At 41.6% G+C, this 14,224-nt stretch overlaps 1 protein-coding gene across 1 annotated transcript in view; it reads left to right on the forward strand.

The window, feature by feature from the left end:
• Positions 1-1,984: 1,984 nt before the first annotated feature.
• Positions 1,985-14,224, forward strand: part of tnk2b (tyrosine kinase, non-receptor, 2b) — a 116,754-nt gene continuing 104,514 nt past the window's right edge. The window contains exon 1 of the mRNA XM_024435201.2: positions 1,985-3,647. Within this exon, the coding sequence (XP_024290969.1) occupies positions 3,600-3,647 (48 nt within the window). The 5' untranslated portion in view covers positions 1,985-3,599. The remainder of the gene's footprint in view (positions 3,648-14,224) is intronic.

Raw genomic sequence — 14,224 nt, forward strand, 5'->3', positions numbered from 1 at the left:
GTCCCTGCAGCAATGTTCCAACATCTAGTGGAAAGCCTTCGCAGAAGAGTGGTGGCTGTTATACCAGCAAAGGGTACCAACATTGTGGACAACATACATTTGGTCATGTAGTGTATATTAAACATGGCTCACAAATGAAATGTAGAATGATTTGTGAGTAAATGTTTAGAAATCCCTGACATTAACAACTGTGGAATGTGCATTCAAAAAGTGCTTGTGGATCTCTATTCACCCACTAATTATTTTGTCATTTTTGTGTTCACTTGTAATGTATCAATATTAATATATAGCATAACTTTGGATTTCACCCTGGTGTCATAATCAAATCATTTAGACCGCTTGCAAGTTTTGACGGATTGGGAGTGAGCTTCTCTTCTCCCGCATTGACCATGCAGTGCAGGTAGCTAAAGTGATCGCTGTCTTCATTATGAAATGATCAACTTTACCCTGTATATGGAAAAACTACCATATTATGTTTTTTTTCTCTCAAGCAAAACTACCTAAACTACTGCTGATAGCGAACCTGAACATTCAAAATAAAATGTTGATGAGCATGTAGCCTACCTATAGCCAGATGAAAGTTGTGTCTCCGGTGGTAGCTTATGCTACTTTCCGGTAAAACATAATTGTCAACTGCGCAATTGACAACCAATGTCATTTGTTAGGATATTCTTTCACACAGAAAAATGATATTGCGCAAACCATTTTACAAACGTTTGAATGCTGAATATGACATGCAGATGTGTCAGATCAGGAATAGGCCTACAGTGCCTTTTTAGAATGTATTCACACACTTTTACCTTTTTCACATTTTGTTGTTACAGCCTGAATTTCAGATGGATTAAATTTCGATTTTGTTTCACTGGCCTACACACACAGTAGAATTATGTTTTAAAGATTTTTCTTTACAAATTCTTTACAAATGTATAAATGAAAAGTCATTAAATATATGGTGAGTATTTGTGAAATATTTTTACATTTACGGATTATGGTTTAATTTACTAAATGTTTTGCTATATTTATAGATCATAGTTTTATTTGTGTTATGTTGAATATACACACAGATCATGGTGGACATAATTACAGAATAAAGTAACAAATCTCACTATAGAAACTCATCAGCATGGGATATCCACCTTTATCAAAAGGAGTAGATGAGTATAGACTGAAAGAGGGGGAGAGGAACAGCAATTTATCTATGAATTACAGCTCTATGGACGCCACTGCTTCAATAGAGAAAGAATGAGGGAGGATGGAGAGAGGGATGAGCAAGAAGTCAAGCAAGGCAGGGAGGTTTAAGCCCACTGAAAATGTGTGATTACGGATTGAGCTGCGAGAGGGGGTGGGAGAGCCCACAACAGCATATTGCAAGGACAGGGACAACAAAGCCTCTCGTTTGGGAGAGAAAAAGAGAAGGAGAGGATGGAGCATGGGTGAAGAGTCGGCAGGTTACCGTTCTTATCTGTGTGTTTTTGGACTTGAATCTGGAACTGATTGGACCTTCTGTTTTAACCTTGCCGAGCAACTTGTAGAAGAAAGTCTTGTTTAAAGAAATTGTAATAAATTCTTAATTGACTCCTGGACCCTACCCCAACCCTAACATACATGAAGGGGATAGGGGTTGGAATGGGGCATTCCTCTAGTCCCAAGTCTGTAAAACTGTGTGTAGTGTGAGTTGTTTGCAATAATTTCTACTAAATATTTTCTTAGACATACAAAGCTTCAAGCACCATTAAATGGGAGGGAAGTCAATGAATCAACATCATTTGCCCAATATCTTGATTAATTGCAGCGCCCAGAAAAGTCACAGGAGCAGAGGACACAACTATGTAGGTGATGATGCCTGTACAGTATGTTTGTGTCTTCCTCCGTGTGTGTGTGTGTGTGTGTGTGTGTGTGTGTGTGTGTGTGTGTGTGTGTGTGTGTGTGTGTGTACAGTATTTGCTCGCTGTACAGGACCAGGAGGGTACAGATTTAGCAACGGAGCTGGAGAGGGGATGAGAGCATTAAGCCTGCTCAGCAGGCTGCGAATAGCAGGCCCCAGGACAGGAACCGGACTGGACTGGACCGGCCAAACATAGAGAGGGGGGAGAGAGATGATCAACAATCGCAGTGCTAATACATTTGTCAGTGCCATCGAGACCATGACTCTGCCGTCAAATTTAGACTGCGGAGAGAGAATCAGTGGGCGCGCAGAAGCTGTTTCTGCTTCTTGTTCTAATTTTTTTCACGTTCGTTCTTGCTCTACTACCCCCTTCATCCAGATGTCTGCTCAGCTAGCCTCCAGATGTACTCTCCCTCCCCTCCCATAGTGGAGAGGTGCTTTCTACGCACACACACACACCACCCATCGTGGCTGTGTTTATCTCCCTCTCCGGGGAAGATTAGTGCTCCTCATCAGTGCCTGCCGCCGCCCTCGTCGGCCTCCTGCCACCTCATTGGCTGCTGCTCTCAGGACCACCGCTGACTGGAGATCACTGTGACGACCAAGAAGGGGGAGTTCTGTTATTGCCGTGGTGGTGGGGAGGCGACCACTCACCAAATCACCGACCAGCTGGGATCCCCAAAACATTGTGAGGAAAAAAGGATTGAAGGAAATAGAAAAAATATAATAACAAGGGATTAACTGTCGGCTTCAACGGAGCAATCAGGGAGTTCGTTGAAAACGGCACCAAAAAACACCCAGATTCTCTCTCTCTCTGTCTCTCTCTGTGTGTGCCAAGTTGCTGGTCGAAGTGGACAGCTGTTCAAAAACAAGGGAAGAAGGATGGAGGAAAAAAACAGTGAAATAAAAAACAGCCCTTGGGTAAAAGACTCATTCTACATCCTCTTGTTTTCTAAAGCCACCATAATATAATGAGAGAGAGGTGCATCGCTGAACGAGTGCAGCATGCATCAGCACTGAGGCAGAACGAAGGAAGGAGCGGCGTGTGAGAGAGACGGTGACAGCCTGTGATAGAGGGATGAGGGAGGAGTGCAAGGGAGCGAGAGCAGAACTGGAAGGTCATTACCACTAGGCGAGACAGAAATTAACAGGGATCTGTCACTCTTTGACACCTACTCTCTTAAAGGCTACCTTCAACACAAATCAACAAAAGAGCTGAATCCTTCTGCATTCGCATATAGAAAACCCCTCCACAGAACCTGACTCAACCAGCCAATGCATTCCCAGAGGAATGGCCTATGTCCATTGTGAAGAGGACACTCCTACCTTGTTCCTATCCTTCTAAATGTACCTAACCAAAGAACTTGGTCACTTGTTATGACTGGCTGACCACAACATCCTCCTTTGACTGCGACCCAAACCAGGAATTGGCCTCTGTCTACAGAAAGGAAAAAGGGAATATCTTTGACCAGCCGCTGCTAAGAGGAATAGCCTCATCTGTTGTTCACCAGAACACACACTGGATTGGTGAATGTGTCTCAAACCAAGACGGACTAGGTGTACTAAAGAGGCATCCCTATTCCCTAGAATCCCTACACTGTACTACAAACAGGAATATCTGTATCGGTTGACGTAAACACATACTGGAGGGGTAGGCTGAGGCAATTGGAGAGCTGACAGATTGACCGTCAGACAGGCGGCATTTGATCTCAACATGGGAGAGACAGCCGAGTACCAGCGACTGTCCAGCGATGACGAGGAGGTAGTTCCCTTCACACCCACACCTATCATATAATGATGGTCACTTGTTTTCGAACAGTACTGTCCTGCTAGCTATTTATCGGTAGAATATGCAGCATGCATTATGACAGGCCAGGAAGTATGTGTCTGTGTGTCTTTCAGGTCCTCTTCTTGTGGGTGTACCTGAAAGTAGTCAGTGTATTATTTATTAGTCATTATTTTGATTGTGGGCGAGGTATTTCAAGTCTACTGATTCAACAAATTACTGTCTTTTCATATCTGCCCAAGTCTAGTGCTTTGTATTGTAGTCTGCATTTAAAGCACTCCACTAGGGTTATGTGCCCTCTGTGTGTATACTCAATTTATGCTGTGTGTTCCAGGTATCATCTGGTAGAATAATCATAGCCATCCTTTTTCTCCCATTGGTTGAACAAATGCAATGTTTACGGCTAAGCTAGCTATATAGTTTGTGTCTATCTGTAATGGTCTGTGTGTCTGCTCAACCCTTCTGTTCATGACCCAGTCACACACTCACCCAGCCTACGTTATTGAATGCAGAACCATGAGGTCATAGATGAAGTGCTGCTGACTGAGCTTCGTGATAGGACTCACCCACACCCTGCTCTGTCCTCCATCCATCCTTCTCTCTCATTTTCTTTCCCTCCTTTCTCATTAGTGTGATATGCAGTCTCTGCATTGACAGAGTAGCCTGTTCTGTTAGGTCGGGGGAGGAGAGCTATGGTTGCAAAAGAGGAGCTAGCTATGCCAGGGAGTGCCTTCTGAGGAGAAAAGTGTCTTTTGACTTTTACATTAGGTTTTTCATAACCTGTACATTACCCAGCGTGTGCGTTTTGTCTATTTTCCTCGATTGGTTTCTCTTTTTTTTTTGCTGGGCATGTAAAGTACATATTGACCTTGCAAAGAAGTCAGGTGTGCGTTGTCTCTGACCAGAATGTTGGTGCTCGTGTTGGTTGGCTGTAGGCTCAATTTTCGTCTGGCTTTAAGGTGGCGCTCATGTCAAACACACATTAGTTTGATATTTTGTAATGTAAAAACTGGCGCACTGGCATTTTCCAGCCCTAAAGCCAGGTTTGGCAATTTACCTGTCTTCTATTAGCTTGCTTGCGCTGAGATGGGCGTGGTGGAAATGTTTGAGGTTTGTCCTTAAAAACATGATCCAAAGTGCTCATTTCAGGCAGCGCTGATATTTAAGACCAACCAAAAGCTGGTTTTAGCGGTAACGCAGTTGGTTATGGCATGAATTTTGACAGCGGATACGAAACCTATCCAACCGTGAATCACAGTGCCCATATGTGACCCACCATCTGTATCCGGTCCTACGTAGCAACATTTGAATGTTTTTTTGTTATACATTGGATAAAAGTAGAGACTCAGAGCTACAAAATGGTATATAATACACTACAGTTGAGGAACAATGGGAAAGTAATCCTGCTTTGAAAGTTGATAAACTTTGGTAAACTCACTTTTGAGAAAATTAATATTTGAATATGAATATTTTGATACTACTACTGGAGAGCCCTTCTTTTTCTACACCCATTCAACATCGTTCACACCCTCTTAAGCCTATGCCCCACCCATCTCTTTAAGGGTTGATCCAAGCATTCTGTACTAAGAGCAGTCAAGCACCCAAGCTGACTTGCTAGCTACTTCCAGACATCTAAGTGAGAGAGAACAGCTCACCTAACATTACTCACCCTAGCAGAGCTGGTTAGGCTGTTATGTTATCCAGAGTAGAGGTCGACCGATTTAATCGGAATGGCTGATTAATTAGGGCCGATTTCAAGTTTCCATAACAATCGGAAATCAGTATTTTTGGACACCGATTTGTCCGATTTTTTTTAAAATTTATTTTAATTTTTTTAATGTAAATTTTTTTTTTTTTTTTACCACTTTATTTAATCTTTATTTAACGTCTTGGTGACGGGGCAGTATTTTCGCGTCCAGATGAAATGCATGCCCAAATTCAACTGCCTGCTACTCATCCCCAGAAGATAAGATTTGCATATTATTAGTAGATTCGGATAAAAAACACTCTTGACGTTTCTAAAACTGTTTGAATCATGTCTGTGAGTATAACAGAACTTATGTAGCAGGCGAAACCCCGAGGACAAACCATTCAGATTTTTTTTTTATGAGGTCACTCTTTTCAATGAGATTTCATTGGGAATCCATATTTCTAAGGGACCTTCTTGCAGTTCCTATCGCTTCCACTGGATGTCAAACGTCTTTAGAAATTGGTTGAGGTTTTTCCTTTGTGTAATGAAGAAGTACGGCCATCTCGAACGAGGATAACTTGAAGTGTACTGTTAGATAGAGGCACGTGACCAGAAAGCATGCTGCAGTTTGTTTTCCTCCTGTATTGAACACAGATCATCCCGTCTTCTACCTAAAGTTGTATTACAAAAGTAGTTTGAAATGTTTTGGCACAGGTAACTTTTGAGATATTTTGTAGTCACGTTGCGCAAGTTGGAACCAGTGTTTTTCTGGATCAAACACACCAAATAAATTAACATTTTGGATATATATCGACGGAATTAATCGAACAAAGGGACCATTGTGATGTTTATGGGACATATTGGAGTGCCAACAAAAGAAGCTCGTTAAAGGCAAGGCATGAATTATATTTTTATTCCTGCGTTTTGTGTCGCGCCTGCAGGTTTGAAATATGCTTTTCTCTCTTTGTTTATGGTGCTATCCTCAGATAATAGCATCAATTGCTTTCGCCGAAAAGCCTTTTTGAAATCTGACATGTTGGCTGGATTCACAACAAGTGTAGCTTTAATTTGCTATCTTGCATGTGTGGTTTCATGAAAGATTGATTTTTATAGTAATTTATTTGGCTTTTTGCCAGGTGGGACGCTACCGTCCCACATATCCCAGAGAGGTTAACTAGGCAAGTCAGTTAAGAACACATTCTTATTTTCAATGATGGCCTAGGAATGGTGGGTTAACTGCCTCGTTCAGGGGCAGAATGACAGATTTTTACCTTGTCAGCTCGGGGATTCAATCTGGCAACCTTAATTAACTAGTCCAACGCTCTAACCACCTGATTACATTGCACTCCACGAGGAGTCTGCCTGTTACGCTAATGCAGTAAGCCAAGGTAAGTTACTAGCTAGCATTAAACTTATAAAAAACAATCAGAATCACTAGTTAACTACACATGGTTGATACTACTAGTTTATCTAGCGGGTCCTGCGTTGCATACAATCGATGCAGTGCGTATTCACGAAAAAGGACTGTCGTTGCTCCAATGTGTACCTAACCATAAACATCAATGCATTTCTTAAAATCAATACACAGAAGTATATATTTTTAAACCTGCATATTTGGATAAAAGAAATCTAGGTTAGCAGGCAATATTAACCAGGTGAAATTTGTGTCACTTCTCTTGCGTTCATTGCAAGCAGAGTCTGTGTATATGCAACAGTTTGGGCCTCCTAATTTGCCAGATTTTTTACGTAATTATGACATAACATTGAAGGTTGTGTAATGTAACAGGAATATTTAGACTTATGGATGCCACCCGTTAGATAAAATACGTAATGGGTCCGTATTTCACTGAAAGAATAAATGTCTTGTTTTCGAGATGATAGTTTCCGGATTTGGCCATATTAATGACCTAAGGCTCGTATTTCTGTGTGTTATTATGTTATAACTAAGTCTATGATTTGATAGAGCAGTCTGACGGAGCGGTGGTAGGCACCAGCAGGCTCGTAAGCATTCATTCAAATCAAATCAAATCAAATCAAATTTATTTATATAGCCCTTCGTACATCAGCTGATATCTCAAAGTGCTGTACAGAAACCCAGCCTAAAACCCCAAACAGCAAGCAATGCAGGTGTCAAACAGCACTTTTGTGCGTTTTGCCAGCAGCTCTTCGTTGTGCTTTAGGCTTGAAGTCAAACAGCGCAATGCTTATCAACTCCCGAGATTAGGCTGGTGTAACCGATGTGAAATGGCTAGCTAGTTAGCGGGGTGCGCGCTAATAGCGTTTCAAACGTCACTCGCTCTGAGACTTGGAGTGGTTGTTTCCCTTTGCTCTGCATGGGTAACGCTGCTTCGAGGGTGGCTGTTGTCAATGTGTTCCTGGTTCAAGCCCAGGTAGGAGCGGGGAGAGGGACGGAAGCTATACTGTTACACTGGCAGTACTAAAGTGCCTATAAGAACATCCAACATCCAAAAAGGTTAATGAAATACAAATGGTCTAGAGAGGAAAAAGTCCTATAATTCCTATAATAACTACAACCTAAAACCTATTACTTGGGAATATTGAAGAGTCATGTTAAAAGGAACCACCAGCTTTCATATGTTCTCATGTTCTGAGCAAGGAACTTAAACGTTAGCTTTCTTACATGGCACATATTGCACTTTTACTTCTCCAACACTTTGTTTTTGCATTATTTAAACCAAATTGAACATGTTTCATTATTTATTTGAGGCTAAATTGATTTTATTGATGTATAATACTAAGTTAAAATAAGTGTTCATTCAGTATTGTTGTAATTGTCATTATTACAAAAAAATCTGCTGATTAATCGGTATCGGCTTTTTTTGTTCCTCAAATAATCAGTATCGGTTTGCTTTGAAAAATCATAATCGGTCGACCTCTAATCCAGAGCGTTGGTGACTGCAACTGTGTTGTCAGATTGTCCTTTGGTAAATTCAGAGCGTTTCGGGTTCAGAGCGCACACAGGACGCTCTGGCCGATGAGTAGGGTTGATCTGAACGTTCTGGACCTCACAACAGCAGTCAAGCACCCAAGTTAAGTTAACTGGCTAACATTGGCTAGCTTGCTAGCTACTTCCAGACACATAATGAGAGAACACCCCACTCGGACAATTTTACTCGCCCTAGCAGAGCTGGTTAGGATGTTTTCATGTTATCCAGAGCGTTGGTGACTGTAACTGTGCTGCTGGCAACAATTTAATTACGTTTTTTTGCCAACGTTTACTGACACCGGCCATATTCCACGGGTGTTGAGCATTCATATATTCACGAGTTATTCTGTGCTCTGGCACACTCAGACGAGAGTGGATGACCAGGCTGAATATACAAATGCACCCGAAATGGTTACTTGCATAGTGGAGTCTTTTGTTAAGACATGTAGCTAGCTAGGTAAACAATGAACCATAATCCCAACTAATGATGAATCAGCAGGTAGCTAACCAACCAGATTCAATGTTAGCTTGCTAACATTAGGCTATAGCTAGCCAAGCAAATGGCTCTGAGATACGGATAATAATATTATACACGTAACGTTAGCTAGCTTGCTAGGTAAACAATGATCCGTAATCCCAACTCATGATGTTACTACCCTGCCTGAATCTTCAGGTAGCTAACCGACTAGGTTCAATGTTAGCTAGCTAACATTAGGCTATAGCTAGCCAAACAAATTGCTCTGAAATACGAATAATAAGATCATACACGTAATGTTAGCTAGCCAGCCAGCCAGCTAACGTTAACTAGCTAGCTAACAGTGCACTTTAACTTGAAATGAAATGTGTAACAGTCTAGCTAGCTACATTTCTAGATATCTTACCCATATACATCATTCATGGATGGATGCGTCTCCTGTCGGATGTCATGATTGCCCTTAGTTTGAAGATGTAATCCGGAGACAGGTGTTTTCTCCATTTCATTAGATAACATACTCGAAATCCACTGATTTCAGAACATGGTCCTCCAGAAAGTGGAGAGCACCACTTAATGCAGTTTTACTACACGATACCTTTGAAAAAAAAGCTGTGTTAGACAAGATTACCTACATACTGACCAGCTCAAATAGACAGAAGCGTGCTATATGGCAGACCAATCCAAACTCATTTCTCGGCATGTCCAGCCCACACATTATCTCAGTCAATCATGACTAGTGGGAAAGTTGTATTTTTCCATGGCTAGCCAACTAGGCTCGTAATTTATCAATTGTAATTGTATTTACAGATGGCATACAAGTTTGTTATTAAGGCACATTAAAGTTTACATGTTCCAGAAGGCATTTCTCCGAACAAATGTATCTTGATAACATTTTTAGAAACATTCAATGCCTCTCCTTTGAAGTAGTGACATGCGACATACACCTAGCTTCTTGAAACGGGTCACATAAGGGCATGGAACAAAGAGGAGCCTAATGTGCTGTGAGTGCCTTTTTATACTTCGTATTTAGAAACATAAACAGTTTATTTCCCATTTCGTTGTATTTGATTAAAAACCAAGCATAGCCTCCCCTCTCAATTATATTGAAGGCTGGTTCAACAGCAATTTGTATTTTTATCTTGCCGATTTTATATCATTACATTTTACATGATTGCTTGTTTTTCATTTTAACTATATTGCAACCAAATTTATTAAAATGATTTACCTTCCTGGTTTGATGGTGATAATGTCCGTGGCACACTGGAACTTCTGGAGATGTCTGGATGCATTCTGATCTGTAAGATAGTTCCGATTTATGTTCATAAAACAAGCCTATTTAGGAGCAGTATAATGCTGAGTGGACATTCTCCCTTTCTCTTTATATTGGATCTTTGTCTAGCTACTGTGAAAGGTTTATGTGCGTAAAACCCTCCATAATCTGTGTTGTTTTAATATTATGTGCCCATGAAATGGTGCCTGTAAGTGTGACGTAGCCTATTTAAAACAACTTGTTTCATTTAAAGATGTTCATGCCTGTCACACCCTGACCTTAGTATTCTTTGTTTTCCTTGTTATTTTGGTTAGGTCAGGGTGTGACATGGGTGATGTATGTGTTTTTAGTCTTGTCTAGGGGTTTTGTATGTTTATGGGGCTGTTTCCTTTCTAGGTATATTGTATATCTATGGTTGCCTAGATTGGTTCTCAATTAGAGGCAGCTGTCTATCGTTGTCTCTGATTGGGAACCATATTTAGGCAGCCATATTCTGTGGGTACTTTGTGGGTGATTGTTTCCGTGTCTGTGTTTGTTTCACCACACAGTACTGTTTCGGTTATTCACGTTTAGTTTATTGTTTTGTAGTGTTGTAGTGTGACAATGCCGTCCTGCCTAGTTTGATCAGGGTCGTCATATTCAGTAGGGAATACACAACAGAAAACGTTTTAAAACATTCTGCATTGCAAAGGAAAATGAGCATAATGACCTGTTTCAGTCCATTTTCTTTCGTCAGTAATAATAAATGGACCGATACGATGTCAATTCGTGCCAATGTGATCTGCGTTGTCAGATGAAATTGCAACTATATATATTAGGATGGGTTATCATTCAATTTGCGGTCTTGGCCAGTATAGTATTGCTAAAAAGGAAGTGACTTCATTGAATAGCCTACATCAACTAGGCACTTTGATCAATTGTGTAATGACACTTTTTAATTTCAAGCCCACTAATAATACATTATATTATTGTAATTGTCTGATATTTTATGCAAATTCAAAGGCTAATGGCCTATTTCCCCCCTGCTGCTTGCTCAGTGGTGATATTTTTTTAAATCCAACTTTAAGGTGATTTACACTAAACAAAAATGTAAATTCAACATGCAACAATTTTAAAAGATTTTACTGAGTTACAGTTCAAATAAGGAATTCACTCAATTGAAATGAATTCATAAGGCCCTAATTTATGGTTTTCACATGACTGGGGATACAGATATGCATCTGTTGGTCACAGATACCTTCCCGTCAGGAAGTCCAGTACCCAGTTGCACAGGGCGGGGTCGAGACACAGGGTCTCGAGCTTGATGACGAGCTTGGAGGGTACTATGGTGTTGAATGCCGAGCTGTAGTCGATGAACAGCATTCTCACATAGGTATTCCTCTTGTCCAGATGGGTTAGGGCAGTGTGGTTGAGATTGCATCGTCTGTGGACCTATTTGGGCGGTAAGCAAATTGGAGTGGGTCTAGGGTGTCAGGTAGGGTGGAGGTGATATGGTCCTTGACTAGTCTCTCAAAGCACTTCATGATGACGGATGTGAGTGCTACGTTTGGTAGTCGTTTGGTAGTCGAAGGAGAGACCGCATGTTTTCGTTGCAGGCCGTGTCAGTGGCACTGTATTGTCCTCAAAGCGGGCAAAAAAGTTATTTAGTCTGCCTGGGAGCAAGACATCCTGGTCCGTGACTGGGCTGGATTTCTTCCTGTAGTCCGTGATTGACTGTAGACCCTGCCACATGCCTCTTGTGTCTGAGCCATTGAATTGAGATTCTACTTTGTCTCTGTACTGGCGCTTAGCTTGTTTGATAGCCTTGCGGAGGGAATAGCTGCACTGTTTGTATTCAGTCATGTTACCAGACACCTTGCCCTGATTAAAAGCAGTGGTTCGCGCTTTCAGTTTCACACGAATGCTGCCATCAATCCACGGTTTCTGGTTAGGGAATGATTTAATCGTTGCTATGGGAACGACATCTTCAACGCACGTTCTAATGAACTCGCACACCGAATCAGCGTATTCGTCAATGTTGTTATCTGACGCAATACGAAACATCTCCCAGTCCACGTGATGGAAGCAGTCTTGGAGTGTGGAGTCAGCTTGGTCGGACGAGCGTTGGACAGACCTCAGCGTGGGAGCCTCTTGTTTTAGTTTCTGTCTGTAGGCGGGGATCAACAAAATGGAGTCGTGGTCAGCTTTTCCGAAAGGGGGGCGGGGCAGGGCCTTATATGCGTCGCGGAAGTTAGAGTAACAATGATCCAAGGTCTTTCCACCCCTGGTTGCGCAATCGATATGCTGATAAAATTTAGGGAGTCTTGTTTTCAGATTAGCCTTGTTAAAATCCCCAGCTACAATGAATGCAGCCTCCGGATAAATCGTTTCCAGTTTGCAGAGAGTTAAATAAAGTTCGTTCAGAGCCATCGATGTGTCTGCTTGGGGGGGATATATACGGCTGTGATTATAATCGAAGAGAATTCTCTTGGTAGATGATGCGGTCTACATTTGATTGTGAGGAATTCTAAAATCAGGTGAACAGAAGGATTTGAGTTCCTGTATGTTTCTTTCATCACACCATGTCACATTGGCCATAAGGCATACGCCCCCGCCCCTCTTCTTACCAGAAAGATGTTTGTTTCTGTCGGCGCGATGCATGGAGAAACCCGTTGGCTGCACCGCTTCGGATAGCGTCTCTCCAGTGAGCTGTTTCCGTGAAGCAAAGAACGTTACAGTCTCTGATGTCCCTCTGGAATGCTACCCTTGCTCGGATTTCATCAACCTTGTTGTCAAGAGACTGGACATTGGCAAGAAGAATGCTAGGGAGTGGTGCACGGTGTGCCCGTCTCCGGAGTCTGACCAGAAGACCGCCTCGTTTCCCTCTCTTTCGGAGTCGTTTTTTTGGGTCGCTGCATAGGATCCACTCCGTTGTCCTGTTTGTAAGGCAGAACACAGGATCCGCATCGCGAAAAACATATTCTTGGTCGTACTGATGGTGAGTTGACGCTGATCTTATATTCAGTAGTTCTTCTCGACTGTATGTAAATGAAACCTAAGATGACCTGGGGTACTAATGTAAGAAATAACACGTAAAAAAAAAAACTGCATAGTTTCCTAGGAACGCGAAGCGAGGCGGCCATCTCTGTCGGCGCCGGAAGTTGCTCTTTTTTGAAGACAAGCTCTAACTTCCACAAACTACAACTAATACCATGGAAAAACGTTTCGCAGCTGAGTCCAAAGTTTATTCAGGAATGTCCTTTTCTAGTTCTTTTAAAATCTCTAATTGATAAAGTTGTAATGCGCTGATTCTCTTCACTGCAGATCTGACCCATCACACCACTCTTCAAGAAGGCAACTACGCTCCAGATTGTCTACTGTGCTCAGAGGTCCTTCATGAGGATCTACCCCATCACATCACTCCTATAAATCATTAATACATTTAAAATAATCTGTATCCCAGTCTTTCTATGCCTGTAATGTCTGTGGGTGAATTATGAGAAGAAAAAAATAATAATAATATATATATTTTTTTTAATCGCTGTATGCAGATGTGAAAAAAATTGTAATGTAGATTTCTTTTTGTCGTTGCTTGATATATTTACATGTAAGAATATGTTGCCAATTAAAACTTTAATTGGTGCCTATGAAAACAAATAGAAATGTAAATCAACCATTTTCACAGCAGGTAATAAGCTGTAGTCAGGTTATGATGTCTTAACCAGCACATAATGTAGCACAGCATGATCATTAGAAAGGTGTAATTTGTGCTGGGGACAATAAAAGGCCACTGTAAATTGTGCAGTTTTGTCACACAACACCAGAGATGTCTCAAGTTGAGGGAGTGTGCAATTGGCATGCTGACTTCAGGAATGTCCACCAAAGCTGTTGCCAGAAAATTTAATGTTCATTTCTCTACCATAAGCCACCGCCAATATTGTTTTAGAGAATTTGCCAGTATGTTCAACCGGCCTCATAACCGCAGACCATGTGTAACCACGCCAGTCCAGAACCTCCACATCTGGCTTCTTCAATTGCTGGATCGTCTGAGACCAGCCATCCGGACAGCTGATGCAACTGTGGGTTTGCAAGACTGAAGAATTTCTGCACAAACTGTCAGAAACCATCTCAGGGAAGCTCATCTGCATGCTCGTCATCCTCTCCAGGGTCTTAACCTGACTGCAGTGGGAAA

The sequence above is a fragment of the Oncorhynchus tshawytscha genome, linkage group LG10 (genome assembly GCF_018296145.1).
Source record: "Oncorhynchus tshawytscha isolate Ot180627B linkage group LG10, Otsh_v2.0, whole genome shotgun sequence".
Lineage (NCBI taxonomy): Eukaryota > Metazoa > Chordata > Actinopteri > Salmoniformes > Salmonidae > Oncorhynchus > Oncorhynchus tshawytscha.